Source organism: Phyllobates terribilis, unplaced genomic scaffold (genome assembly GCF_046119375.1).
Source record: "Phyllobates terribilis strain yellow unplaced genomic scaffold, ASM4611937v1 Scaffold_4__5_contigs__length_816908805, whole genome shotgun sequence".
Lineage (NCBI taxonomy): Eukaryota > Metazoa > Chordata > Amphibia > Anura > Dendrobatidae > Phyllobates > Phyllobates terribilis.
The window spans coordinates 229178470-229206234 of record NW_027362764.1 but is presented as its reverse complement, the minus strand read 5'-3'; the positions used below and the strand labels follow the sequence as shown (position 1 = coordinate 229206234).

Genomic DNA, 27765 nt, shown 5'->3' with positions numbered 1-27765 from the left:
GATTTTTGGAGATAAAGCATAGTGGAATTACTTGTACTATTGTTAGACCATGTGTCCATTTCAGGTTTTTGGCTTTTGCGAGCTTTTTCTTGGACAGCGTGTTATTTAACGATACCTACATGTACAATTGGAATAGCTAGTTATTATTTTATGTAGATTTTTCATAAAACTGCCTATGGTTAAAAAAAACACTTGTTGCCCATGTAAGGATCGTTCTTGGATCTATTTTCAAACAAATCTAGCCACAAAAGACTAGTTATATAGCATGAGCCTATGTGCATTCAGTTTTTTGTTGTTGTTTATTTATGAAGTTTTTGGAGAGGAAATTGAGTGGAAACACTGCAAATTCTCCTGCAAATTTCAAAACTCCTCAAAGATGGAGTTTCTGCTCAGAAAACTCATCAGAAAGACTAATGTATTGGTAGATGGAAACAATAATCGCCTATTTTTTTATTAATAAACAATATTGTTTTCCTTCATAAATGGGTCGTTCTCTCCCCTCCTCATCAGTTTCTTGCTGTCCTCTTTATTTTTAGTGATGGTGATAAGAACAAGAAGCCTGGCACACCAGGAACACCAGGTTCTAATGACCTTGAGACAGCCCTACGACGGTTGTCCCTTCGGCGTGAGAACTACCTCCTAGAACGCAAGTTCTTTGAAGATGATCAAGACCGGAAGTTGCGCAGCCTGGCTGTAAAGGGAGAACTTCACAGTGGATCTTTAACACCAACAGAAAGCATCATGTCCTTGGGTACCCACTCCTCCAGGCTATCGGAGTTCACCGGCATCTCAGGAATGTCCTTCAGCAGCCGATCTTACCTGCCAGAGAAACTTCAGATTGTGAAGCCCCTAGAAGGTGACAAGGGGCCCCGGCCCTTCTATGTTTTGCTTAGTGACTCGTTGTGGTCTCTTATACATCATCAGAAAGCAGGCACTTTACATAATACACACTCCTTCTACTTTAGAGATAGCCATCCTCGGTGTTGGTTTGAGATATTTTAGTGTAACAGTTGTGTGTTGCAGTGTAAAATGAATCTTTACTAATTTTATGCCTTTTCGCTGTTGCACACATAGGTACTATAATCGGGTAGTTCTTATAGATTTGTAGAAGGGCTGCTAGTATTCATGATTGGTAATTTATCAATACTGTGTTTTATAAGCAAAAAATGTAAGTTTCCAACAATGGCTTGGCTCCTTGATATTTATGCCACTGAAAATTATAATTGCCCTTCTCAGGCACTTTATTGTGAAATTTTCATTGTTAAAGGGGTTCCTGTGAATAAAAAAAAATAGTTTATTTTCAATGACAATCTACTTTTAATAATTCCTGTGATCTAGTAGGTAATTGCTGTAGTACAGAAACCTGTCCTAGAATGTTAGTAGGACAGGTGCCTGTGAGCATGTGCAGTAGGAAGATAGGTTCACTGTGGATATTTTGTTACAATACTGGAGATACCAGTGAGGCTGCTCACACTGCTGTCTACTGTCTTTCTGATTTGTGGCTGTTGTGACCTGGTAATAGCTTGTCACTACATGGTATAGGTAATTTCCAGGTCACAGCAGCAGAGCATCCTACTGCACATGCTCACAGGCACTCAGTCTATTAACATTCTAGCTAGATGGAGCTTCCTTCTGCACATGCTCACAGGCGCCAGTCCAATTAGCATTGTAGGACAGGTCTCCTTCAGTGTAGCAACATGGTGACCATTTTATTGTATTAATTATTGTAGTGATTACTTGTCTAGTGTAATTTCGTAATTAAAACTATTGAGGAATTTATAACAACATTTTATCTTTTTATTTTTTATTCTTCGAGGACACCTTTTAAGCTTTTTGCTATTTCTCACTGTATCTTCAGGTTTTCTTTCCAAAGTTGGCAGAAACTTATTTGGGACAGTAAGACAGTTATTTTATGCTGAAGTTTGCATTGTACTACTTACGTGGGAGGAGGGGTTCTAAAATGAGCTGACTTGAGTATTTTAAATGAGTGTCTTAATACATTTGCTCCACGTCGTGATAATGCGCATACTTTAGCCTCAAAGTGACCATAAACTTTCAGTCAATATTTATGACCGATACACAGAAAAGGTAACCTATGTCTTATTGCATGGACCGGTCATGCATATGTACTTACCCTCCACTGATTGTCTATAGGACTGATGGAGGAGATAGTCGCGTACAATACTATGTTGTCTTATTCAGTCCCATAGAGAATAGATGGAGAAGTACAGAAGCGCTCATGCAAGACCACCACTCCATTTGACCACGACCAGGGTCCGCAGTCCGGTGATAAGTGCATCCCAGCTCTGAAACCAACTGATCACTTATCCGTCGGATTGGTGATGTATTATAATTGTTGGCCAACCCTTTAAGGGGTTGTGCCACCATAAAGAATATATTTAACTAAGCAGAAAAAAATAAAAATAAATGGTTTTGTAATTTAAAGTTATTAAAAAAATTATGCTCCATTCCCAAAAATAACAACCTTTCACCTTCTGAAGTATGCCCCTGGCGTTATCCCATTCCGTCCTCCCAGTGGCCGATCAGCTGACCGAGCGTGCCCAGTTCCTGTCATAAAAAGAGTTCCCCCAACTCCCCACCCCCAGTGCGCACAACGTTTGCTCCTTTCGCTCACCTTACACAGATCTGACAGTGAGCGCAGGGAGCCGATTGCTGAGAAGCACGGGAAGCCGGTCAGTGATTCTTCCCCCGGCTCTCACACGGGTCTGACATCTGGGTGAGATTGTTCTGCTTCACATGCGCGCGGTCAGAGCTGTGTGAGTGCGATTGCAGACAGACCCTTCCCGTGCTCACACAGGTCTGTGAAGCTGAATGATCTCACCCAGAGGTCAGACCCGTGTGAGCGCAGGGGGAGAATCACTGACAGGCTTCCTGTGCTTCTCAGCAATCGGCTCTCTGCGCTCGCTGTCAGACCTGTGTGAGGTGAGCGCAGTGAGCATACGTTATGCACACTGGGGGGTGGGGAGTTGGGGGAACTCTTATGATGACAGAAACTGGTCGGACAGAATGGAATATCGCCAGAGGGCATACTTCAGCAGATGAAAGCTTATTTTTTGAATCGAGCATTCTTTTTATTAACTGTAAATTACGAAACCATTTATAGCCACCTATTCTACTTAGTTAAATGTGTTCTTTATGGTGGCACAACCCATTTAATTACAGTTTTCAGAAAGATTAGAAAGATGTCGGAAGATCATTCTGACAATATTTTCGTCACTTTATCCTAGGCAATCCCACCAATCTTGTAACCTTCTACAGTAGCACCATATTTTATTGCCACATAGTTTGGAGATTTGCACATGTCTAAGCCATATTGAGTGCAGCCTTGATTTCAGTGGAGCAATAGAGAACATGGGGCGGACCCATTACAAACGTAACTAATCATAAATTGTATTTCTTTAAACTTTAAAAAAAAATGTTACTTTTAAGTTTCTTTGCTTTCAGTTTCCATTGTGGGTGAAATGTATCGAAACACAATCTGTATATATAGTGTAGCCCCTTCGCTAAATAAATTATGAGCATGGAATGACATTATCCTGCTTGCACGGGTTATCCTTGGGAAGATGTAACTGAACTAAAGCAATGGATGAGTAGTACAATTTCCCAATCACTTTGTCCCTTTTTTTTAATAACCTAAAAGCTTGAATGAGCTTCTCCCTTGTTCGCTTGCACTATTTTTCATCCCTCTTCCCTTGCAACATGTAAATATGTAGTTGCAAAGTACATGAACGTTGCATACCTGACAAGGCAAGTAATCAGACGGTTAACTGCAGTGAACCCTGTGTGTATTAAATATATATATATATGTATGCATATATATAGAATATTTTTTTTTCCCCAAATTTAAGTGTCCAGGATTTATTATTGCAAGGGATGTCTAGAATTTTAAGTAAGGTACCCCAAAGCATGTAATGTTGTAGCTTAAAAAAAAAAAATAACCAATACTCTTAACCCCACTGCTGTCCTACTAGTCTCCTTGGCTTAAGCCCTCAGTCACATGACTGCTGTATGGTATGTGACCACTGAGGCCAGTGATGGGCTGCAGCAGTCACAGGACATAACATCGCATCGCTGCTGGATAATTAGTAGGTTGGCAGAGCTGGGTGGCAAACTATTTAATGAGTATTGCTAATTTAATTTTTATTTCATAACATTTCCTGCTTTCAGGTAACTTTCTTTAAAATCTGGACAACCCCTTTAAAGTGCGTTGCACTTGTTGGGATGGGAGGTTATTAGACTGTAGATGGTGATATTTATAACTTTGGCGTGGTGGATGAAAAATTTTATAGAATTTCTGAAAGTAACTTTTCACTTGTGCTTCATTTATTTTATATATGACTATTATGGGTAATTATTTATTTGAATAATAGAATAGGAAATGTAGCCGGCAGTTGGAATGTGTTTGCAGATTTAATTGATCTGTATTCTTTACTTTATATGTTCTGTTTCCATCACTCTTCCTTTTGCGTTGGTCATCCTGTAATGCCTTTTGCTATTTGTATCTCTTCTGAGCTTTCAATAAAATCTCCATTATATTTTATCTATCCCTTTTGCTTCAATCTTTTTTTCTATGCTGTTTTTATTTATTTATTTATAATACTCATTTCATATCCATATGCATTTAATTCTGACTTCCAATAATAGGCTTTGTATATTTTAATGGCTTCCAGAAAAAATATCTATATGGCTACAAACAAAACGGGGCGCTCAAATCTAGATAGGGTAGAAAAAAGACACGGTCATGCTCCCCTTGCCAAAATGAGTCAATGTGAACAGGTGCAGGCTGCTGTGACTGTAATCGCACACAAACAAATGAAGCGGCACACTGAATGCACTAGGGTTTTGCACACATTCAGTGTTTGCAGCAGAAAAATCTGCTGCAGTACTGGAGTATTGGCTATAAAAGATGCTTTTTTTGCAGTTCATTCATTTGAATGGGTAAAAAATCATCGTATAGATATTAATATTTTATTATGTTCCACTTTTCATGTACAATATATTGATTCCTTCTTAGTTTTTATGCTCTCTGCTGATTTTTCATTCCTTTTCATCCCTTTTATGTCTTTTTTTTTTTTAATAATGCTATCAGTTTGACCATGCTCATGGGTCAGACAAAAGCATGAAGGGTTTGTGATGTAACCTGTGGGTATGTGTACCATCAAATATTTACCGCCACTTAGAATGGAATGATTTGCTTTGTCATATCTTTCCATTCAAGCTTTTTATTGCTATAGGTAACTCACTGTACATAGATCCCGGTGTTATTAGAATTTGCTTTTGAGATGGTTATCATTTCTCCGTCACATTGGAGGGGTACACTTGTATTAGGTGCGTATAGCTTGTTAACATGGTTGTCCTAGAATAGCTAGCCCCTTAGTGACCACCAATACTTCTTTTTACTGATCAGATCTATAAGAGCATGGCCTCTCTTTAGTGGTGAAGATGCTGCAGCTGTCACCTGTACACTATAGCTGACACCCTGCTGCATCAGCCATGATCACTGTTGGCACCGACCAGTCTTTTAATCCTTTGTATGCTGCTGTCCATAGTGACTACGGCTTATAGGTGGGTAACACTGTGTGGGGGCTCCCTATTTAACCCAATTGGCACCCTGAGATCATGATTGTGTGGTCCTCATGTTTGCCATGGCAATTCACAGCCAAATAACAGCCTTAGTCAGGGGAAGCACCTGATGGGTTAATTGGTAATTTTTTTAATTTTTTCAAATTTCTGGAATTTTTATAAATGCAAAACATGTCGACCAAAATTTACCATTTAAAGTATGTGCCACGAAAAAACAATCTCAAAATCACTGAGACTTGTTGAGATATTATTGCCACATAAAGTGACACATTAGATTTGAAAAATGTGTCCTGTTCACTCAAGCGTTAGAGCAAGTCCGGTTTCACACGTCCAACATTCATGGACACTGATGTCCATACTGACGGCCGCTCTCTTGACCTGAAATCGACAGTCTTATGTATGCCTGTGAGGCTGATTGTTGTGTTAGGGAGAGCCGCAGTCAGGTCAGGAGACCCCCAGCTAGTCCGGGCCTCGCAGGCCATACTGGCCAGAACATCGGACTTGTGAAACTGGCTTAAGCATTTCTTTATTAGCCAAGTGACGGTGTTATCATCTATTTCAAAATACTATACGCCTTATCATTGTAGGCATAACATGACTGTTCCTTTGTAAACTAACACCGCTACAATGTGGTCTTCCCAAGGGATGACCTCCATAGACCATAAGTGCTGACAAGACAGGAGTTATTCATGTAGTAGAGCGAAGTTTGTATTTGGCATGCATCATATTACAATGTGTGAATAAGTTCTGTAGCTCGTGTAAAGCACATTTAAAGGGAACCTGACAGGTCTCCCATGCCCTCAGTCTCGCTAGCATGTGTATATTTCTTTATAAACACCCTGCCTATCCAGCCCTTTATACTGTTTGATACATAAACAGATGTTTAAAAAGGTCTCTTTACAGGCCATTTTAAATATGCAAATTAATCTTTTGACTATTCAATGTGTCTTTGGTTTTCCCAGACTAGTTGTCCCACTCATTACATTATCACTCCCCTGTGGGCGTGATGACATGATTTGCACAACACGGCGCCATCATCTGCTCTCTACAAATTTTGCACATGTGTGTAACTTTCTTGCCTACATTTTATTGCCCATCTGAAGCCGGGGGTATGCTTGATGGCTTCAGGGGACCCAGTGCACTTGTCCGGAAGCAAAGAAGCTTGATCTTCGGCTCCTGCCTTGACATCAGACTTCTTCTTTTCTTCTGGATATGCACAATGCGCCTCTGAACCTGGGAAGCGTATCACACATGTGTGATAGGGGCTTAATAACATTGAGTGGGACCACTAGTCTGGGGAAACAAATGCCCCATCAACTAGTCAAAAGGTTATTTTGCATATTGAAAACGGACTGTAAAAATACTTTTTTTTAAAAAAAAAATATCTGTTCGTGTCACCCAGGATAAAGAGCTAGTTAGGTAAGGTGTTTATAAAGGAATATACAAATGCTGGTGTGGTGGAGGGCATGAGGGACCTGTCAGGTTCCCTTTAAAACTCAGACTGCCATTCTGATTTCACATCTATGTTGTCAGAAATCATGAAGGTCTCTGGGCAATTTCCAACAAGCACTCCAGTTCATAGGATTGTCCAATTGGGACTATTGCCTGAAAGCACTGTATACACTGTGAGCTCATAGGCATCACATCAATATCAGGTGCATGTAAGAAGAAAAGCCTGCGGCGTTCGCCAACAGCAAGAATCCATCTTTTATACTTTTCCTTTCTCTGTATAATTTTAAAGTGAAGTCGGAGGTGAGTGTCTTTACTTCTTACATACATCTCACATCTATAATGTTAGTTCTCAGTTTTCTGTTCATTCAAGAAACCAAAAAGATTGAACCTGCTATTCCACTCATCAAATATGATTTGATCTGTGATGGAGACTCAGCTGCAGATGTGAACTCCACCTAAGGAAAGCATTTTTCAGCACACAACAGTTTAGCCATTATATAAATTATATTCTGTTGACCATATGTACCTGTTACTGGTACTGTGCCTGAAAAAATTAACTTAATTTGCAGATGAGTAGTCAAAACACTGCACCCAACCCTTGGCCACACCAAGGGTGCACCGAAGCCTCCTCATTTGCAGATGAATTAAGTTATTTTTTCAGGCACTTTAGCAGTAATAGGTTCAGTGCTAGTATGGTTGTTATAGGGGCCAAGTTCCCTACAACACCATATAGTACATTTAAAATGCATTTTGGGAGTGACTGACTTCCTTTAATTTAAAGATGCACAAGAATTACCTTTTTCTGTGGAATACAGAAATCTCGAGAGGATGTGTCCTCATTAAAGGATAGTGATATCTGTTTGAAACGCGTTTGATCATAAGGCTACCTGTTTTTCTACTTGGATGTTTTTTTTTCCGTATTTGATTTTAATCTTATGATATAAAGAGTTCAGATTTTTTATCTTTAAAGACGATTGCTGAAACTTCCTTTTCTCCTAACACCATTAAATGGTACCTGATCTATTGGCTTTTCTCTACTTTGCGTACTCCATTTTATTTCCACAGTGGTATTTGTTCCTTCATAAAAGTTTTATTACCTCGCATATGACAAATGGGTATTGGAGGATCCGGAAAATGTATTGTACTCTTTGTTTATCCCAAAAGTGTAATATTCTGTACATTTATACCAGTAAGTGAATCTTGTATCTCCAGCCAGGGCAGCTTAACTAAAATTCTCACCCTGACAGCTTCAGGCTGGGAGTTGTAGTTTTTCAATATCTGAAGGGTCTCTGATAAAGGGTCAGGAGCACAGCTTTGTGTCTGTGTACTCCCACATCTCCAAGCTTCTTGTTATAGAATATTTTGAAATGAATCCAACCTATGATTTTCTCTGGGGAAAAAAAACTAAAAAAGAGAAAATGAGTTTTCTTCTTGTTGCGATTTGCTGTCTAGAACTTACACTTACTCCTCAAGACTTCTTGTCAGTAGACTACAAATAATCTGACTTCTTGCTGTCAGTGGGAAGCAACTCTGAGTACCCTTCAATTCTCAGAGTTTCAATCTATACTTTAAAGGAGTCTACCAAAAAGTTGGTGATAATACTGCTCCAAAATTTTGTTCGCCAGTGAATTTTTTTTTTCTCATTAAAGAAGCACTCGTCTCATCAAAGATTGTATTGTATAATATATTGCAGTCATCATATTATATGGCACTGTGTACGTACAATTGCTCATTTTGCCTTTCTACCCAGTTAATTCTTCTGTTTTCCATTAGGTCTATGATATCACATGATTAAAAACTGACTAGCTGAATCCTTCTAAGCTCTATGTAGAATCAGGAGGTCAATTTTCCCTTTGACTCATAAGTCACTGCAAAAGTCTCTGACAGGGGGGAGGAGCAGCTGGGTCAGGAGTTAAAGAGGGGGATAAAAAATGCAGGGATATGAGACTTCTGTTTTCTCCTCTCTATGTAGAAACAGGAAGAATTAATTGAGTAGAAAGACAAAATGAGCAATTCGGTGTCGGACTGGTCAGACATTGATGACCTATCCTATGGATAGGTCATCAGTGATAAAATAGTGGACAACCTCTTTAAGTTATGCAGCATATCCAAAAAATGTTGTAGTTATTACTCAATATTGCATTTTTAATGTCTCTGGTTGTCACAAATATTTCTCTCTATACATATGTACAAGTCCACTCATCTACTATCTTCTAACAACTAAGTAACCTAATAATTTTAAGGTGGTTAAACAATTGAGTAGCCTGGAATGAATACATTTTAAAAAAACAAAAAGTACAATTTTATAATTATGCAAAATAGTGTTGCTTTCTAAAAAATTACCTATAACTTCTATTTTTAGTTTGAAAATGTTGAAATAAATACTCTTTGGGTTCCAAAATTACAAAGTCCAGTTTCAGATTTGCTGAATCTTGAAAAATACATTTGGTAGCCCACATCAGATACCATCTGTGAAGCAGATTTGTCAGCTACTACTATTAGAATATGAGCTTGTATCACTTTAACTCAATATCATTTTGTTTTTGTCTGTTCCAGGTTCAGCAACTTTACATCAATGGCAGCAATTGGCACAGCCTCACCTAGGAGGAATCCTGGACCCTAGGCCTGGAGTGGTTACCAAGGGCTTCCGTACCTTAGACCTTGACCAGGAGGACGTGTACAGCTTCACAGACTTTGAAGAAGACGAGACAGGTGACATTCCTTTCAAGAGCTTATCTACCTCCAGTCCCGTCCATCATTCAGAGACCTCAGGTGAGAGGTCTCAAGCACAAGTGACTGTGTCTGACAGCAAGAATTGTCCAAGCCATTCTCAGGCTGCCCCAGAGGACTTGCAAGAGCCCGCGACAGACGATGATGAGGGGTCTGGTGAGGGATCCTCCTTACGTCCTGTAAAATGGACATCTTTACAGGATATTGAGTATTGGGCCATTTTCACCTCCACACCACAGCACATCCGCAAATGTTTAACTTCACATAATAAGTGATCTGAGCAATGTACAAATCTCTTCTTAGCGGATCTCCTCCAGTTTTGCATACTTTGCAAGAACCACATTTATTAGATGTAAAGGCTGCTAAAAGAAAGAGGCTGGTGAACATTGAATGTGCTCTACACCATTTATCTTTATATTAGCACTTGGAATGTTTTATGTGAACATGTACATGTTCAAGTAATCTGTCATCCAGTTTTGTTTTTATTTATTTTTTTTTTTTTTAATCTCACATTAGGCCTGGGCTACACTATGACTTTTTAAGTCACATGACTATCACGTCTGTAGAAAGTAATTTAAGGGGTTCTCCTGGAATAGAAAAAAAAGAAATAAAAGACTGTTATTCTATGTAAATTCCTAAATGCCCTTTAATTAGAAAATCACTTATTTCTTTTAGTCTTTTTTTAAATTCCACGAGAACCCCTTTAGCTGCAGTTGACATGCCACAGTTGCTCAGGAGTAGTAGTGTCTCATTATGTGTTACACCCATTTGGTATTGCACAATGCAAATTAAGCACTGATCATTACATGGTGCTATGTAGCCCAGGATTTAGCACACAATTTATATTTATGTTTTGGAAGAAAAAAAAATTGCAGCCAGTATCATTTTTTGGTGTTTTATTAGGCCCTGATTTACGAGAACATTCTTTTGGTCTCCGTTTGGCCGGTATGAATCTATTTACCATTTATTTGACTGTATAAGAAAGCACAGCAGACCAGAATTTCTTATACGGAGGGCTGCCACAAAAAATATAGTGTACTGTATGCAACATTTTTTACAATGAGTCCCAGTGATAAACAGATGCCATGGCATCCTTCCAGACTGTGGCCACAAGGTGGCATATACACCTGACAGTAGGCAAATATGCAGTGTGCCCTAGGCCTTAGGTAATCTGTAAGTGGCATCTTGAGATTGGCTATCTCTGCATCTACCATTCATTTCATGTGAAGTAGACTGCATGCTCCGCCACTTGTGGGAAGCCGACCCCTTTGTGCATGTTGGCATCTAGCCTGCAATTTACATTCTTTTTTGCCTATCTAATTTATGCGGCAAGATCTTGCTTGTTGCTTTTTATCACAGAATTGCACATACATTATGTGCATTACTTACCTGCCACATTTATTTTACATTCTTGCACCGTACCAAATATTTTATACCAAAAAAAATATTGTAAATATGTGTAAGTAACAGATGATCCATTGTGGACATTATTTTGCACTGCTCAATAAATATTTTTGCACTAATGAAAAATATTGTATTTGTACAGATTTGCTGAAAATTCTTATGTACAATTTTGCAGGGCTAACGCTGTATTTTTGGATTAAATGGGATTTTGGAATACTAAACACTTCTTTTTATTATCATTAATATTAGCAGTGGTAACTAGGAATACTCCATTTTCTTGCAGTAGTAGTTTTTATGGTATTAGCCCAATAGTTTGCTTTGTTTTTTTGCACGAAGTTAAAAATCTTCTAAATTGCTTCTATTTTCCTCTGACATTTTTCTCAGTACCATGTAAAGCCAATCTAATCAGAAAGGCAATGATGGGTAAAAGAGTGGTAGTTTGGTCCCTTACCCTCCTCCTCTCTTCTATCTATGGTACATTGTGTATTTTAATATAGCTCCATATACTTGTACTGTCCTATATATGTACACTTAGGTTGGCATGCAGGAAAACAAAATGTGGAGCAAGGACATGTTGCCATTTACTGTCCACATAATGAATCTGCCTGTGAAGCAGTTTTTATGTTCTATACCTCCTGTTTTCATAGAGAGGTGGCAAAGCATCCACTGTCACCCTTTTTTTTTTTTTTTTACAATATATTGCGATACTTAAACTGCTAAAAGTGCTCTCCCAACTTCACCCTCGTATGCCTGGTCCTTTATCTGCTGCAAACAAGTCAAACAGGAAATTGAATGTAAAGTGAGGCTTTTCATAGGACTGCATTTAAAGCTCCCATAATGTTGTCTGTTGTTCTCCACAGACACGTTGGTGAATATGGCGATTATTCCCCGAGTAATTGTTTTCTATGCGCGCTTCAGATGCACTTATACAGTGAACATTATTTAAGTCACCCTTGGATCTCTCGCCAGTCTTTACCCTTTATACTTAGAGCCTAAATTGTTTCTTTGGAAATAGGAAAAAGAAACAAAATGTAATTTTAAATAAATATTGTTAATTAGTAGCGTTGATCGAGTATGTATCATTAACCCTTTCTGGCGAGCATGCTCGGGTACTCGCCAAGTATTTTGGTGTGCTCGGCGGTTCATTCATTGTCGCCACGCCTGCAAGTGTCACGGCTGTTAGAGAGCTGTGACAAATGCAGAGATTGCCTGTCAGACAGGCAATCTCTGCATGTGCCACAGCTGTCTGACAGGCCATTTCTGTATTTGTCACAGCTGTCTAACAGCCGTGACACTTGCAGGCGCGGCGACAATGACTGAAACGCCGAGCACGCCAAAATACTCGGCGAGCACCCGAGCGTGCTCACTGGAAAGGGTTAATGATACATACTCGATCAACACTATTAATTAGCAAATGACACTAGTTTTGTCTAGGGAGATTGTGACTATACTACATTAAAAGGGCCTTCATCATAATACACTGACCAAAACCTGTCCTAGAAAGTAATAAGAAAGAGTCTATGAGCGTGTGCAGAAGAAGCTCCACTCCTGTGTCCTGGAGATTGCTCAATAGAACATGGTATAGGGCATCTCCAGATCACAGCAGCTGCTTAGAATTCAAAAACACAGGGTGGACCGCAGTGTAAGCAGCCTCTACTTACTTCAGCGCCCTTGGTATCTCCTGTTATTGGTTCAGACAGACTGGGTGGACAGCAGTTTGAGCAGCCTCTTTATCCTCAGCACCCCTGGTATCTGCAGTATTAGATCAGAGAGACTGGGTGGACAGCGGTGTGAGCAGCCTCTTTATCCTCAGCACCCCTGGTATCTGCAGTATTAGATCAGAGAGACAGGGTGGACAGCGGTGTGAGCAGCCTCTTTATCCTCAGCATCCCTGGTATCTGCAGTATTAGATCAGAGAGACTGGGTGGACAGCGGTGTGAGCAGCCTCTTTATCCTCAGCACCCCTGGTATCTGCAGTATTAGATCAGAGAGACTGGGTGGACAGCGGTGTGAGCAGCCTCTTTATCCTCAGCACCCCTGGTATCTGCAGTATTAGATCAGAGAGACTGGGTGGACAGCGGTGTGAGCAGCCTCTTTATCCTCAGCACCCCTGGTATCTGCAGTATTAGATCAGAGAGACTGGGTGAACAGCGGTGTGAGCAGCCTCTTTATCCTCAGCACCCCTGGTATCTGCAGTATTAGATCAGAGAGACTGGGTGGACAGCGGTGTGAGCAGCCTCTTTATCCTCAGCACCCCTGGTATCTGCAGTATTAGATCAGAGAGACTGGGTGGACAGCGGTGTGAGCAGCCTCTTTATCCTCAGCACCCCTGGTATCTCCAGTATTAGATCAGAGAGACTGGGTGGACAGCGGTGTGAGCAGCCTCTTTATCCTCAGCACCCCTGGTATCTCCAGTATTAGATCAGAGAGACTGGGTGGACAGCGGTGTGAGCAGCCTCTTTATCCTCAGCACCCCTGGTATCTCCAGTATTAGATCAGAGAGACTGGGTGGACAGCGGTGTGAGCAGCCTCTTTATCCTCAGCACCCCTGGTTTCTCCAGTGTTAAATCAGACAGGGTAGACAGCAATGTGATTTAGCCTCTTCTTACCTCATCACCCCTGGTATCTCCAGTATTAGACTAGATAAACAGGGGGGAGAGCAGTGTGAGCGGTGTCTTCTCACCTCAGCACCCCTAGTATCTCCGGTGTTAAACAGACAGGATGGACAGCCGTGTGAGCAGCTTCTTTTTACCTCAGCACCCCTGGTATCTTCAGTATTAGATCAGATAGACAGAGTGAACAACAGTGTGAGCAGCCTCTTTATCCTCAGCACCCCTGGTATCTGCAGTATTAGATCAGAGAGACTGGGTGGACAGCGGTGTGAGCAGCCTCTTTATCCTCAGCACCCCTGGTATCTGCAGTATTAGATCAGAGAGACTGGGTGGACAGCGGTGTGAGCAGCCTCTTTATCCTCAGCACCCCTGGTATCTGCAGTATTAGATCAGAGAGACTGGGTGGACAGCGGTGTGAGCAGCCTCTTTATCCTCAGCACCCCTGGTATCTCCAGTATTAGATCAGAGAGACTGGGTGGACAGCGGTGTGAGCAGCCTCTTTATCCTCAGCACCCCTGGTATCTCCAGTATTAGATCAGAGAGACTGGGTGGACAGCGGTGTGAGCAGCCTCTTTATCCTCAGCACCCCTGGTATCTGCAGTATTAGATCAGAGAGACTGGGTGGACAGCGGTGTGAGCAGCCTCTTTATCCTCAGCACCCCTGGTATCTGCAGTATTAGATCAGAGAGACTGGGTGGACAGCGGTGTGAGCAGCCTCTTTATCCTCAGCACCCCTGGTATCTGCAGTATTAGATCAGAGAGACTGGGTGGACAGCGGTGTGAGCAGCCTCTTTATCCTCAGCACCCCTGGTATCTCCAGTATTAGATCAGAGAGACTGGGTGGACAGCGGTGTGAGCAGCCTCTTTATCCTCAGCACCCCTGGTATCTTCAGTATTAGATCAGATAGACAGAGTGAACAACAGTGTGAGCAGCCTCTTTTTAGATCATTATATCCACTGGAAACATGTCTTACTAATGAAGGGAAGTGACAGAGCTTCCTACTGCACAAGCTCAAAGACATCTGTGGTATTAAAGTTGTAGGACAGGTTTTTGTCAGCGTTCCCACACTTCTGCCATTTTATAGTACTGTAGTTATTGCCTCCTTAGATAAGACCAGCACATTTAAATTTAGGAATTTATTTGTAATTACATTTTCTTTCTTTTTTCTATTAATGAAGAACTCCTTTAGGAATAACTATTCTTTTTCTGAACCATTGCTACAGCTCTAAATGAGACCCTGGGGACCTAAATAAAGCTTATTCTATTCGCACATCTGCTTTTGAATGGTCCCTTAAAAAATGACAACCTGAAATTGGACATTGCTTTGTAAGTATACATCCTTATCTCTTGCTTTGGAGGACCAAGCACATTAATACATTACACAGACAGCCGATTGATCTTGAGCAATGTGGGACAAACTACCACCTACATCTTGTGCTGATTGCTGGCTGGAGCTCTAAGCTATGGCTATTCTGTCATTAGTTTATCAAGAAAATTTTTGACAGAACCAAAGCACGTACTCCAAAATGACCTGTTTGTAGTTCAAAAGTGACCAGCTGATGACCTGATGACTTCATTTTGTTTCTTAAAATCCACCCTACAGTTTCAGAGATGGATTTTATTTAGTGCTATTTTTTGTGGTCTTTACAAGGGAGCGTGTCTCACAGGAATCTCTGGGGTGTGTCTTTAGACTGTTCTGCATCATTACCCTGTGAGCAATGCCCCCTTGGTAAAGACTATAAAAATTGGCATTTAATTGCAAATTCCATATCTCTAGAACCGTATGTCAAATTAATAAAAAAAAAAATTTAATACTCGGGAGCAATGAGAATAAATTAAGAGCAAAAACTGACCACATTTGACCTGGTCACCGTTTCCCTATAAAGTGGTATAGAAGCTTCTGTATCATTAATATCATGGGCGTACACCATTGTTACCCCTTTGTACCCATACTTTATTGTGCAGAGGCTATGAATACTATACAGTGGTAAAAATAAATATTTGATACACTGCCGATTTTGCAAGTTTTCCCACCTACAAAGAATGTAGATGTCTGGAATTTTTATCGTAGGTACACTTCAACTGTGAGAGAGAGAATCTTGAGATAAATCTCGCAATACATGACCCCATCCATCCTCCTTTCAATACAGTGCAGTCGTCCTGTCCCCTTTGCAGAAAAGCCCCGCCCAAAATATGTTTCCCCCACCATGCTTCATGGTTGGGATGGTGTTCTTGGGGTTGTACTCATCCTTCTTCTTCCTCCAAACACTGCGAGTGGCGTTGATGCCAAAAAGTTCTATTTTGGGCTCACCTGACCACATTACTTTCTCCCATGCCTCCTCTTGATCATCCAGATGGTCATTGGCGAACTTCAAACGGGCCTGGACATGTGCTGGTGTGAGCAGGGGGGACCGTGCGTGCCCTGCAGGATTTTAATCCATGACGACGTAGTATGTTACTAACGGTAATGTTTGAGACTGTGGTCCCAGCTCTCTTCAGGTCATTGACCTGGTCCTCCCATGTAGTTCCGGGCTGATTTCTGACCTTTCTCAGATTCATGAGGCGAGATCTTGCATGGAGCCCCATACCGAGGAAGACTGACAGTCATCGTGTTTCTTACATTTTCTAATAATTGTGCCAATAGTTGTTGCCGTCTTACCTATTGTCTTGTAGCCCATCCCAGCCTTGTGCAGGTCTACAATTTTATCCCTGGTGTCCTTAGACAGCTCTTTGGTCTTGACCACGGTGGAGAGGTTGGAGTGTGATTGATTGAGTGTGTGGACAGGTGTCTTTTATGCAGGTAACGATTTAAAAAAGGTGCAATTAATACAGGTAATGAGTACATGGTAGGAGGGCTTCTTAAAGAAAAACTAACAAGTCTGTGAGAGCCAGAATTCTTGCTGGTTGGTAGGGGATCAAATACTTATTTCATGCAATAAAATGCAATTTAATTATTTAAAAATCATACAATATGATTTTATGGGGTGGGGGGGGGTTAGATTCTGTCTCTCACAGTTGAAGTGCACCTATGATAAAATTACAGACCTCTCCATTCTTTGTAGATGGGAAAACTTGCAAAATCGGCTGTGTATCAAATACTTATTTTCCCCACTGAATAGCTAAAGTACCTTTTTTCCTTTTTAGATAACTATGACGGCAGGTGACTCGCAATCCCTTCCCTGCTTGTTATGCATAGAATATAGGCCATCTACATGGGAAGTGGCACAGGGATAACTACTTATGATGTCAAGTAGGACCAGGAGACTCCTACTACTGGCGCCCCTGACTCCCTCATTTGCATGCATGACACCAAAATTTTCCAACTTTTAAGAAATAAAATGTAATATTAAAATGTAACCATTGTTATTTTTCCCTAAATCCAATAATCTACTTTAGCCATCAGATGCTTAATTGGTTTCTAACATTTATTTGCTAATTTTGTTAAAATTTGATTGGTTGGCACCTGAATTGGAAACCTTGAGAGTCACTATATTATTGTATTTTCATCAGTTATGTGATGTACTATTTTGAGTGTCATCTTTTTGCTGATGAATTAAAGATCAGGGTAACAGTAAAACTAAATTCCTTTTCCTTCTCCTGTGAATATAGGGCACTATATATAGGGTACCTGCTGACCTGCCACAGGGCACCTGCTGGAGATTTGACCTCTTATGACTTCCCTGCTCTGGTATTATCTTCCATAGAGCTTCTGTTAATAAATTATCTGAAATTAATTTTTATATAAATTCAAAAAATACAAGCAAAGCTTTAGTAGATATTTATATAGTACCACCATTGTTTTTCTCTATTCTTTGCTTGGGTTTACTCTGAAAATATAGAAATAAGCTGCTTAGTTTGTAAAGGCAAAGAGGGCAATGTAGAAAATGGATATATTAACCAGATGTCATCTCTAATGTTCTGACTTTCTAATAAGATCACCTGTATCAAAGACTGACCGTCACTTCCAAACAGAAAACAGGTGTGTACAGGTGCATACTAAGAGTAGCCATCTCCATATATAACTAACAAAGCTGCACTCTGTAGTGCTATAGGATGCAAACATGAAATATATGAAATTGCATTACTGCTCTAGAAAATATGAAGATACTTGGTGCATAAATTGGCCAATTCATGTGCTAAGTATCTTCATTTTCTTCCAATTTTCCTGTTTGTATTTTTTCTGATTTTCTAGAGCAGTAATGCAATTCCAATTTCATATATTTCATGTTTGCATGCTATAGCGTTAGAGTGCAGCTTTATTTGTTAACAAATTTTGTAAACCTCTGCTTGCCTGTAGTCTCCATTAGTGGGGTGGTTATTGCATATATTTAATATACAGCACCTACTTAGTGAGGGTTGTACTAATTGTTGCACAGTGATCTCCCCATTGATGGCATCTGTTGGCGTTGCTGAGTAGTTCAGTGCATCTTCTTGTTTTGCATCCATCTCCGCCCGCCTCTTCCTTGATTGTCAACTTTGGCATTGACAGGTGGGAATATGCACTGATCTTTCTGGCCATGCCAAGATTGCACAGAGGGCCTGTTCTTTTTTTAAATCCTTTATTTTGTGTTTCACTTTAGTTATGATGGCAGTTATAAGTATTTAATGTACTGTATAATGATCACATTTTATTTAGCAAAACCAAACCATTAAATCAAGATTAAATTCAAGAATTGTCCAGGAGTAGTCAAAAAAAGAAAAAGATTTATCAGCCATCTTGCAAATTCCAATTTTAAAATAGTAAAGCAAGTCTGCAAAATTATTAGATTGTCAGTAATTTGTTACTCTGATCCTGTAGATATAGTTATGTGACATTATCTCCTACAGCCCTGAATATCGGGAAGGATACCAAGGTCTGGTATACAAGCTATTTTAATATAACTACCCTCTCCACTGTCGCTTTCCGGGAACCAGGGAACATTATATTGGTCCTCTTTTCTGCTCTTAGAACTTTGCCTGACTCTTCTTTTAGCAGCCTCTATGTCTCATTAATGATTTTACATGATCAATGATCTGCAGAATAAAGAGACTCTTATTGGAAACCTCATACATTTCTTTTCCTTTCTTTCCAGAGCTATGCAAGATACAGTATATATCTATGTAGTATATGGCTCTTAAATTTATGTTCAAGTAACTCTGGGAAGAATATGATCTCTTTTCCATACTAATTTCACATCCTCTCCATTTACAAAAATCCTCAGTAATCTCCATAGTGGAATAATCTGTTCTAGAAAATGGGTTTTCCCCCTGCATTAGGCTTTGGGAGTGTCTCAACTTTCTATGTGATATGCATGTGTGTATGTGTGATTTTTAGTGTGAGTGATATATATATATATATATATATATATATATATATATATATATATAATATACTGCTCAAAAAAATAAAGGGAACCCTCAAATAACACATCCTAGAAATTAATGAAATATTGTCATTGAATACTTTGTTCTGTACAAAGTTGAATGTGCTGACAGCAAAATCACACACAAATTATCAATGGAAATCAAATTTATTAACCAATAGAGGCCTGAATTTGGAGTCACCCCCAAAATTAAAGTGGAAAAAAACACTACAAGCTGATCCAACTTTGATGTAATGCCCTTAAAACAAGTCAAAATGAGGCTCGTATTGTGTGTGGCCTCCACGTGCCTGTATGACCTCCCTACAACGCCTGGGCATGCTCCTGATGAGGTTGCGGATGGTCTCCTGTGGGATCTTCTCCCAGACCTGGACTAAAGCATCCGTCAACTCCTGGACAGTCTGTGATGCAACGTGACGTTGGTGGATGGAGCGAGACATGATGTCCCAGATGTGCTCAATCGGATTCAGGTCTGGGGATCTTGCAGGAGCTGCTGACACACTCCGGCCACATAAGGTCTAGCATTGTCCTGCATTAGGAGGAACCCAGGGCCAACTGCACCAGCATATGGTCTCACAAGGGGTCTGAGGATCTTATCTCAGTACCTAATGGCAGTCAGGCTACCTCTGGCGAGCAGATGGAGGGCTGTGCAGCCCTCCAAAGAAGTGCCACCCCACACCATTACTGACCCACTGCCAAACCGGTCACGCTGAAGGATGTTGCAGGCAGCAGATCGCTCTCCACCGTGTCTCCAGACTCTGTCATGTCTGTCACATGTGCTTAGTGTGAACCTGCTTTCATCTGTGAAGAGCACAGGGCGCCAGTGGCGACTTTGCCTATCCTGGTGTTCTGTGGCAAATGCCAAGTGTACTGCATGGTGTTGGGCTGTGAGCACAACCCTCATCTGTGGATGCCGGGCCCTCATGGAGTCGGTTTCTAACAGTTTGTGCAGACACATGCACATTTGTGGCCTGCTGGTGGTCATTTTGCAGGGCTCTGGCAGTGCTCCTCCTGTTCCTCCTTGCACAAAGGCGGAGGTAGAGGTCCTGCTGCTGGGTTGTTGCCCTCCTACGGCCCCCTCCACGTCTCCTGGTGTACTGGCCTGTCTCCTGGTAGCGCCTCCAGCCTCTGGACGCTACTTTGACAGACACAGCAAACCTTCTTGCCACAGCTCGCAATGATGTGCCATCCTGGATGAGCTGCACTACCTGAGCAACTTCTGTGGGTTGTAGAGTCCGTCTCATGCTACCACGAGTGTGAAAGCACAACCAACATTCAAAAGTGGCCAAAACATCAGCCAGAAAGCATTGGTACTGAGATGTGGTCTGTGGTCCCCACCTGCAGAACCACTACTTTATTGAGTGTGTCTTGATAATTGCCAATAATTTCCATCTATTGTCTATTCCATTTGCACAACAGCATGTGAAATTGATTGTCAATCAGTGTTGCTTCCTAAGTGGACAGTTTGATTTCACAGAAGTTTAATTTACTTGGAGTTATATTCTTAAGTGTTCCCTTTATTTTTTTGAGCAGTGTATATATATTAAAAAAAATAAATATATACATATATATATTTTTCAGGAGTGAAGGAGTGGAGCAAAATATGTACATTAAATTGTAAATACACCATGTCACACATTATTTTAAAAGTGAAGCAACTTTATTAGTCTCACCTGTCTCTGTCCCCTAGTTCTTGCTATATAAATTTAGTAGATCAGCAAAAAGAAGGTGACAGATGGTATAGAGCCTTATAAAAATAGTTCCTAAGGCGTACAAATGTAATGTTATGGTGTATTTATACTGTATGAAGAAAAATCAAACCAGGCGTTTGAACGAATGGCATGTTATTTATTAAAGGCATAATAATGGATTTTTGTTTATTCTATTATCTACAGTGCATCATCCTGGAAAATGCTTGTCTCAGACCAATTCCACCTTTACCTTCACCACATGTCGGATTCTGCACCCGTCTGATGAACTTACGCGAGTCACTCCGAGGTCAGATATTTATTTAGCCTTTGGTATTATTTACTGCTTTAGTTTTAAGGGCACGTTCCCACGATCAGGACCCGCTTCAGACATGCTGCGGATCTGAAAGACGCGCTCATGTCAGTTTCCGCAGGTTTTCCGCGGGTGATCCGCAGGTGCACAGAGATGCATAGTGGACATGGGATTTCTAGAAATCCCATCCATTATGCTGTAACTGGCTGCTGCGGTTTTGACGCTGCATAAACACGCAACGTCAAACCCGTAGCGGTTCCTGACCGTCTGCACATACCTCAAGTGTGTTTTTTTTGTTTTTTTATTGATAAAATACCCTGCAACATTTCAAACATTTGTTAGTTTATTGATTTCTGCAGTCCAATGGTTTACATCTGGAAATCACCTGACTCTTGTGACCACTGTTCTTAAAACTCCCTCCACTCCGATAAAGTCTTCACCTAGACTCTCCCCGAGCTCTACCCTTCATGAGCAGGCAGAGCATTCCTGAAATCCTCTGCCTGATCGTGGGGAGGACAGAGCAGCTGTATAGTTATAGCCGCCCTATCCTCTTTATTACCTCCCTTCACCTGTATGATCAGTGCAGGCAGAGCATTGGAAACTGAAGAATCAGTCTTGTATTACAACCTAGGCAATGCTAAAACATAGAGAGAGGAGGAACACACTAGTCACCACCAGGTATCAAATATTAACTTGTTTACTGCCCTAACACCACCAGGAATACAGACCTAAATCCCTCTACTGCCCTAGAGCGTTGGCAATCTTTACATAAATCACTTCACCAGGGGTCCTGGCATTAACCACTTCACTGCCTTAGGACCCCAGACATCTTGCCATTAACCACTTCACTACCCTACACCACCAGGGAATCTAACATAAACCATTTCACTGCCCTAAAACACCATGGATCTGAACATAAACCAGTTCACTTTATTATTACACCAGGTAGGCTGATATTATTTCCTTCACTGTCCTAGACTGGGCATTCTGAAATTAACCATTACATTTTCCCAGAGATCCTGACGTTAACCCTTTCACTGCCTTAGATCACCCAATATATTGACAATGACCTCTTTACTACTCTAGACAGCCAATTATTAGGGCCCTAAGTAAAATGGTCATTATTTGATGCTTTTATGCATTATCAGCTTAGGCCGGTTGACTGTAGAGGATTGGATGACGGCCATTTACTGGGGAACTTGTGGTCCGTTGGGTTTTTGGTGTTTTTGAAAGCAAGAATAGTGATGTAGATACTACTGGCATGATAGAACTTAAAGGGGTATTCCCATCTCCAATATCCTATTCCAATATGTTGTAGGTGTAGTAATAATGATAATAATATTAGCAAATACCTTCAATTAGAAATGTAGTTTAGTTCTTCTGATTTGCGATGTCGCTTACGCCACATGCAGGGCATTGCTTGGGTATCCAAAGTTACAACCAGGGCTGTGGAGTCGGTAAGCCAAACCTCTGACTCCTCAATTACCATGACTCCGACTCCCTCATACATGGCTCATGTTTAAGTGATAAATTTACTGTAGCACAGATTCATCTCAGCTAAAAGTCTAGACCCTTAGATCAGGAATAGGACAAACATTTATAGGACATTTCATAACTTTCCCAAATTCTTATGAAAAAATATTCCCCACAAACTGCATTGAACTACTGTACCCAATTTATTATATATTTTAGGAGTCTGAGTTGGTCCATTTTATACCGACTCCAGCTCAACCAAAATGGACTCCGACTCCACAGCCCTGGTTACAACGACTCATATAGTGATAGTTAGCTGTTAGTGGTCGTAACCATGGATATCTAAGCTACTGCAATGCCTGCACATGGGGTAAGAGAGATGGTTTATCAGGAGAACTATACTACATTTTTAACTGAAGATATTTGTTAATATTATTATTATTATTATTACACCTACTACATATTAGGAAGTATCTTGGAGATGGGAATACCCCTATTAGGGGTATTCCCATCACAGCCTTTTTTCTATAATTTGTTGGATCAGTTTTCCTTAATTAGGGTACATGGATTTAGACCCGTGTCCGGTTGCTGTACTCTGTGACGGGCTAAATTTAGCTTTTATATAAAATTTATGATGACAAAATTTATATAGTTAATTGCTGATCACTTACCCGCACGTGGTTCTTCACAGGTCTTTTGCTGAAGATGAAGAAAGCACTTTATACCAGGTTTTGCTGAGAGGAGCTATAGGGCAGACTGTATGACAAGCATGGCAGGGGGTGAGCAGTATGTCAGGTGCAAGGTCACTGAGGTTGAGATGTGTGTGTGCCCCCGTCATCCCAGCTAACCCAGACAGTCACAGATCTGTCAACCGAACGCCTCTAAAATCCATATAACTATATGAATATGATAGGTGCTATCATTCTAATGAAATACAGAGAAGACTTATCTGGCTCACCAGCATGTTGTCTTGTATATTTATATATCAAAATAATCGGTTAAATGTGCAGTTTTGTCGTATTTGCGCAGACATGTTCAGATTTCCAAGTAATATTTTATGAATGAAAAGTGATTTGTACTATTCTGTTAAGCATTCTTCTGTGCACTTAGTGTAAAGTCTTTGAAAGTTTTTTGTCTTGTATTTGTTCCTGTTGGTATTGCTTTATAGTAAAAGTATCTGTAACTAACCGCTTTATAGAAGTTGGATCTGCGCTCACCAATGACATTTCAGAATACAGTACAGAAAAATGGCATATCTGCATTCTCAAAAATTAAACTATTTGATTATGACTATTACTACTGCCCCTTTCAAACTTCGTAAGCTAAAATATATGAAAATTGACATGTGATTTTCGAAGGAATAAGCTATTTTAGTTATCTTTTACAATGTTGCAAACTAAGTGATAAAGGAGGATGTTACTATAGTAGTACAATATTTTGGGGTAGAAAAAATAGGGCGAAAAATCCTATGCAAACTTTAGCCGTTGCTGGCAGCTATCTCCGTAAAGCCTCATTCAGACTTAGTCCTTGTGCATTCCATGGTTATAATCCTATGAAGCTGTTCAAACGTCACAAAGGCATGTCCATTTTTGATTGGCGTTACGATATAAATTACCATACAGGTCTATAGGTCTGTGAAAATCATGGACAGCACACCGATGACATCAGTGTGCAATCCATGATTAATATTGCAATGGATAGCAGATGATTTGCAATTTATTTTTTTTTTACATGACCATCAATAATTAACATCGGGTTCAAAACACTGATAAACAGTGGTCCGTTTTTTTTTTTTTACATACGATAAAAATCATGGACATCTGAATGAGCTTTTTAGGGCTACACACAGACCAGTATTGCACTCATTGCGACATGGCCACTAACATTATGTCAAGAATCCATATATATACTGATGAGCTCAATTAAATAATTTGTCAGGATTCCAGTATTTTTCACCCTAAAATTAAAGCTACAAGCCACTAGTTTTATTCAGATATGCCAGAAAGCCCAATGGAAAATCTTAACAATAAAAAACCCACCCAAACGGTAATGTCAATAAAGCCTTCTTCGTGTTCGCCCACACTGGACTGATACACAGTGGATTTTCCGTTGTGCATTTACTTGTGAAAATGCATATTACAGATCTGGCAAAAAGTATTTTTGAAATCTTCATATTCTGAGAAGCAATTTCACAGAGGAAACTGATCTGTGATAAAGATTTTCAAAGCAGAACTGCAAATGGATATGTTTGCAGTTAATCCGCTGCATTTTCCCAACATCATTCCAATGTGGACGAACTCCTAGAGTATATTTTGTGACCTACTGCAGCAGTAAGAGATTTATAAATGTATATTGTGTCGACATGAAACAATTGAGAATTTTAACGTGAGATTAAATAAGTGAAAGTTGGATTGTTTCACAGACACAAAGTATTTTAGTATGCATGTGGACTGCATGCACTAACGGTATGCTTCGAAAAAAATAAATAAATGTATGACCTTTACTGTTTTCTAGTTCTGGGGGGGGGGGGGGTTTACCTTTTTGGCCTCTGTAATCCTTTACCTTCTCTTTGTGTCCTGCAGCCTTAACTCCGCACCCACTCCAGCTTGTGGCATCTTCAGCAATCTAAAATCGACGCCAGGAAGCACCCCATGCACACCTAGACGCCTCAGCTTGGCGGAGTCTTTCACTAATCTGAGAGAATCTACAACTACTATGAGCACATCTCTTGGATTGGTAAAGCTCCTGAAGGAAAGGGGTATTTCAGCAGCTATGTACAACCCACAGAGTTGGGACAGAGTTGGGAAGACTTCCATCATTAATCAATCTCTTCCAAAAATGACTGTCATACCTTCCACTCCTCCAAATTCGCCTATGCAGACACCAAGTTCTTCTCCTCCTTCTGTAGACTTCAAATGTACCAGCCCACCATATGACAATTTCCTGGCTTCTAAACCTGCCAGCTCCATTCTGAAGGAGGTGAGAGAAAAGAAGAATTTAAGAAGCAGCGAATGCCAAACTGACGTTTCAGTGTCCAATCTAAACTTAGTGGACAAGGTGAAGAAATTTGGAATTGCCAAAGTCTCAGGACCAGTACAAGCATCTTCTGCATGTGCAAGTCCTATTCTGTGTGGTGCCCAGGGACCGGTGCGGGCGGCATTTGGTCCTGGTGCTCTTCTCCAGGAAGGTCTGCCTGCTGTAACAAGTGCTATAGGTGGAATTCAGCTAAACGCGGGAATTCGAAGAAATCGAAGCTATCCAGCTATGGTAGGATCCAGCATGCAGATGAAAGCACCATCAACACTGACACCAGGTATACTAATGGGGACTAAATTACCCAAACAGACTAGTTTACGATGAAGAACATCATCTACTGATGACTAGTTCACCAGGTCAGAGGCTGTTTGCTTTAGCCCTGCATTTTATCTACTGAACATTCTGCACCTAGAGCTCGTCTATAAAGCCAAGACTTTTTTTGGATCCCTCCTTTCCCGTCCTTCTTTTACCTTGTACTGACAAATCAACATTGTGCCTAGATCAGAAGTGGAGAGTGTACCTTCTATAAATTTGTAGATACATATCCTACTGTAATGAAAATTATTTTACGGATTGGAAATGGTGATTTACCGAGTTTGCTGTAATATTGTAGATATTGATGATGTACATTAAATTAATGGGGAAGGTGGGATATTGTATGCACTGAACCTAAAGGACTGTTGGGACGGGCGAATGCAAATTTAGTTTGAGTACTTAAATACCGACCAAGGTTTTTAATTTCAATTATAAGGAAGTTCTAGCCTAGGAAGGTGTGACGTATCCTTAAGGCACTTGAATATGTTGTCACTGTGTTGTTCAATGCAATACATGCAAATGCTCTTTACAAGACTGATAAATGATATATCCTTACTAAGGCTGAAGAGCAGTGGTCTCAACTATAATGAGAAGAAACACATAGGTAATTACTGTATGCACTACTTTCAGCTCGGTTCATTTCATGCATTTTAACTTTTGCAAAGACTATGGAGGCGGCCCTTTGATTAGATAAAGAATTATTTGACAAAAAAGGCTCCTAGTATTAAAAGTTAGCAACATAACAAGGTAAAGGTTTTGTTCATTCATTTCTTTAAGACAGATGTTGTGTGGCTGTGATAGATCTGTTGAACAACAGATATAAATGGCTACTGATGGACCTTATTGATTCATAGAGGTATCACGTGGGACTAGTTGAGGTTTCTGTTGTTTTGATGGCAAGTGCTGCAAAATGTTACCATCAGTGACCGAAACTTCTAAGAATGTTTTAGTACAGTCAGAGCCTATGTTGCCCAGTAGTTTGGGGAGTATTGTATATAGCCACTTGGCCTTTCTACAGTTTTGAGTTATTTTATTTTTTTAAATCTTACTTTGTTGTCACCCTAATTAGATTTTTTTTTTTTTTCACCAAGCACTGGGACCCATTTCAGATTTAGAGTAAAAAAGGGATTTACAGCTCACAAAATGAACACAGAAGAGAACCATGCTATTGAAAATAATACTGCTATATACTGTACTTGAAAAGGAAGGTTGTAGGCTAATGAAGGAGCTAGTGTTTTATGTTTATTAAGGTTACAGCACTATTACATTTTTTTTGTTGTTGCTTAGGTCAACTGAGTTTTAAAGTATTTTATGATGCGAATGGGGACATTACAGCCATAATATGTTCAGCCAATCATTTCAAATTCATTTATTTTTATATTTAGTCTTTTTTTTACTTGTTTTGTTTGACATTTCACCTGATATGTTCTGTTCTTATTGTCCCTCACATTGTCCATCTTGTTGCCTACATAGCTTATTATATCCATCTGAATAACTGCAGTTTTAATATTTTTTTTTTTATTTGCACATGTTTCTTCTTTACATAAAAGTTATACCTAAGGAAAACTGTGCAGAAAAATAGCACCATCCACATAATGTGCAGTTTTTCTGATAAGTGCTAAATGCAGGTTAAAGCCAACAGATGGGGAAATCTAGTTAAGGGAATGCAACCGTATAAACCAAATGTCTTTGAAGGGACACTGCTGTATACAATGCTGCCTTTAGTTCATCCATATACCTAATACTTATGGCCTCTCAAGCTCAATGTGATTTCTTT

The 27765-nt window shown here is 40.1% G+C and overlaps 1 protein-coding gene across 11 annotated transcripts in view; it reads left to right on the top strand.

Annotated features, from left to right (window-relative positions):
• The window catches only part of TRAK1 (trafficking kinesin protein 1), a 140614-nt gene extending 113542 nt beyond the window's left edge, over window positions 1–27072 (top strand). For 4 of the 11 annotated variants that reach the window (XM_073678140.1, XM_073678136.1, XM_073678134.1 and 1 more), the window contains 4 exons: window positions 537–856; window positions 9613–9942; window positions 21059–21161; window positions 25220–27072. In XM_073678140.1, coding sequence (XP_073534241.1) covers window positions 537–856; window positions 9613–9942; window positions 21059–21161; window positions 25220–25997 — 1531 coding nt within the window. In that variant the 3' untranslated portion in view covers window positions 25998–27072. Of the gene's footprint in view, window positions 1–536; window positions 857–9612; window positions 11412–21058; window positions 21162–25219 lie in introns of those variants that run through there. The other 7 variants (XM_073678143.1, XM_073678139.1, XM_073678138.1 and 4 more) reach the window with 3 other exon arrangements.
• Window positions 27073–27765: the final 693 nt, after the last annotated feature.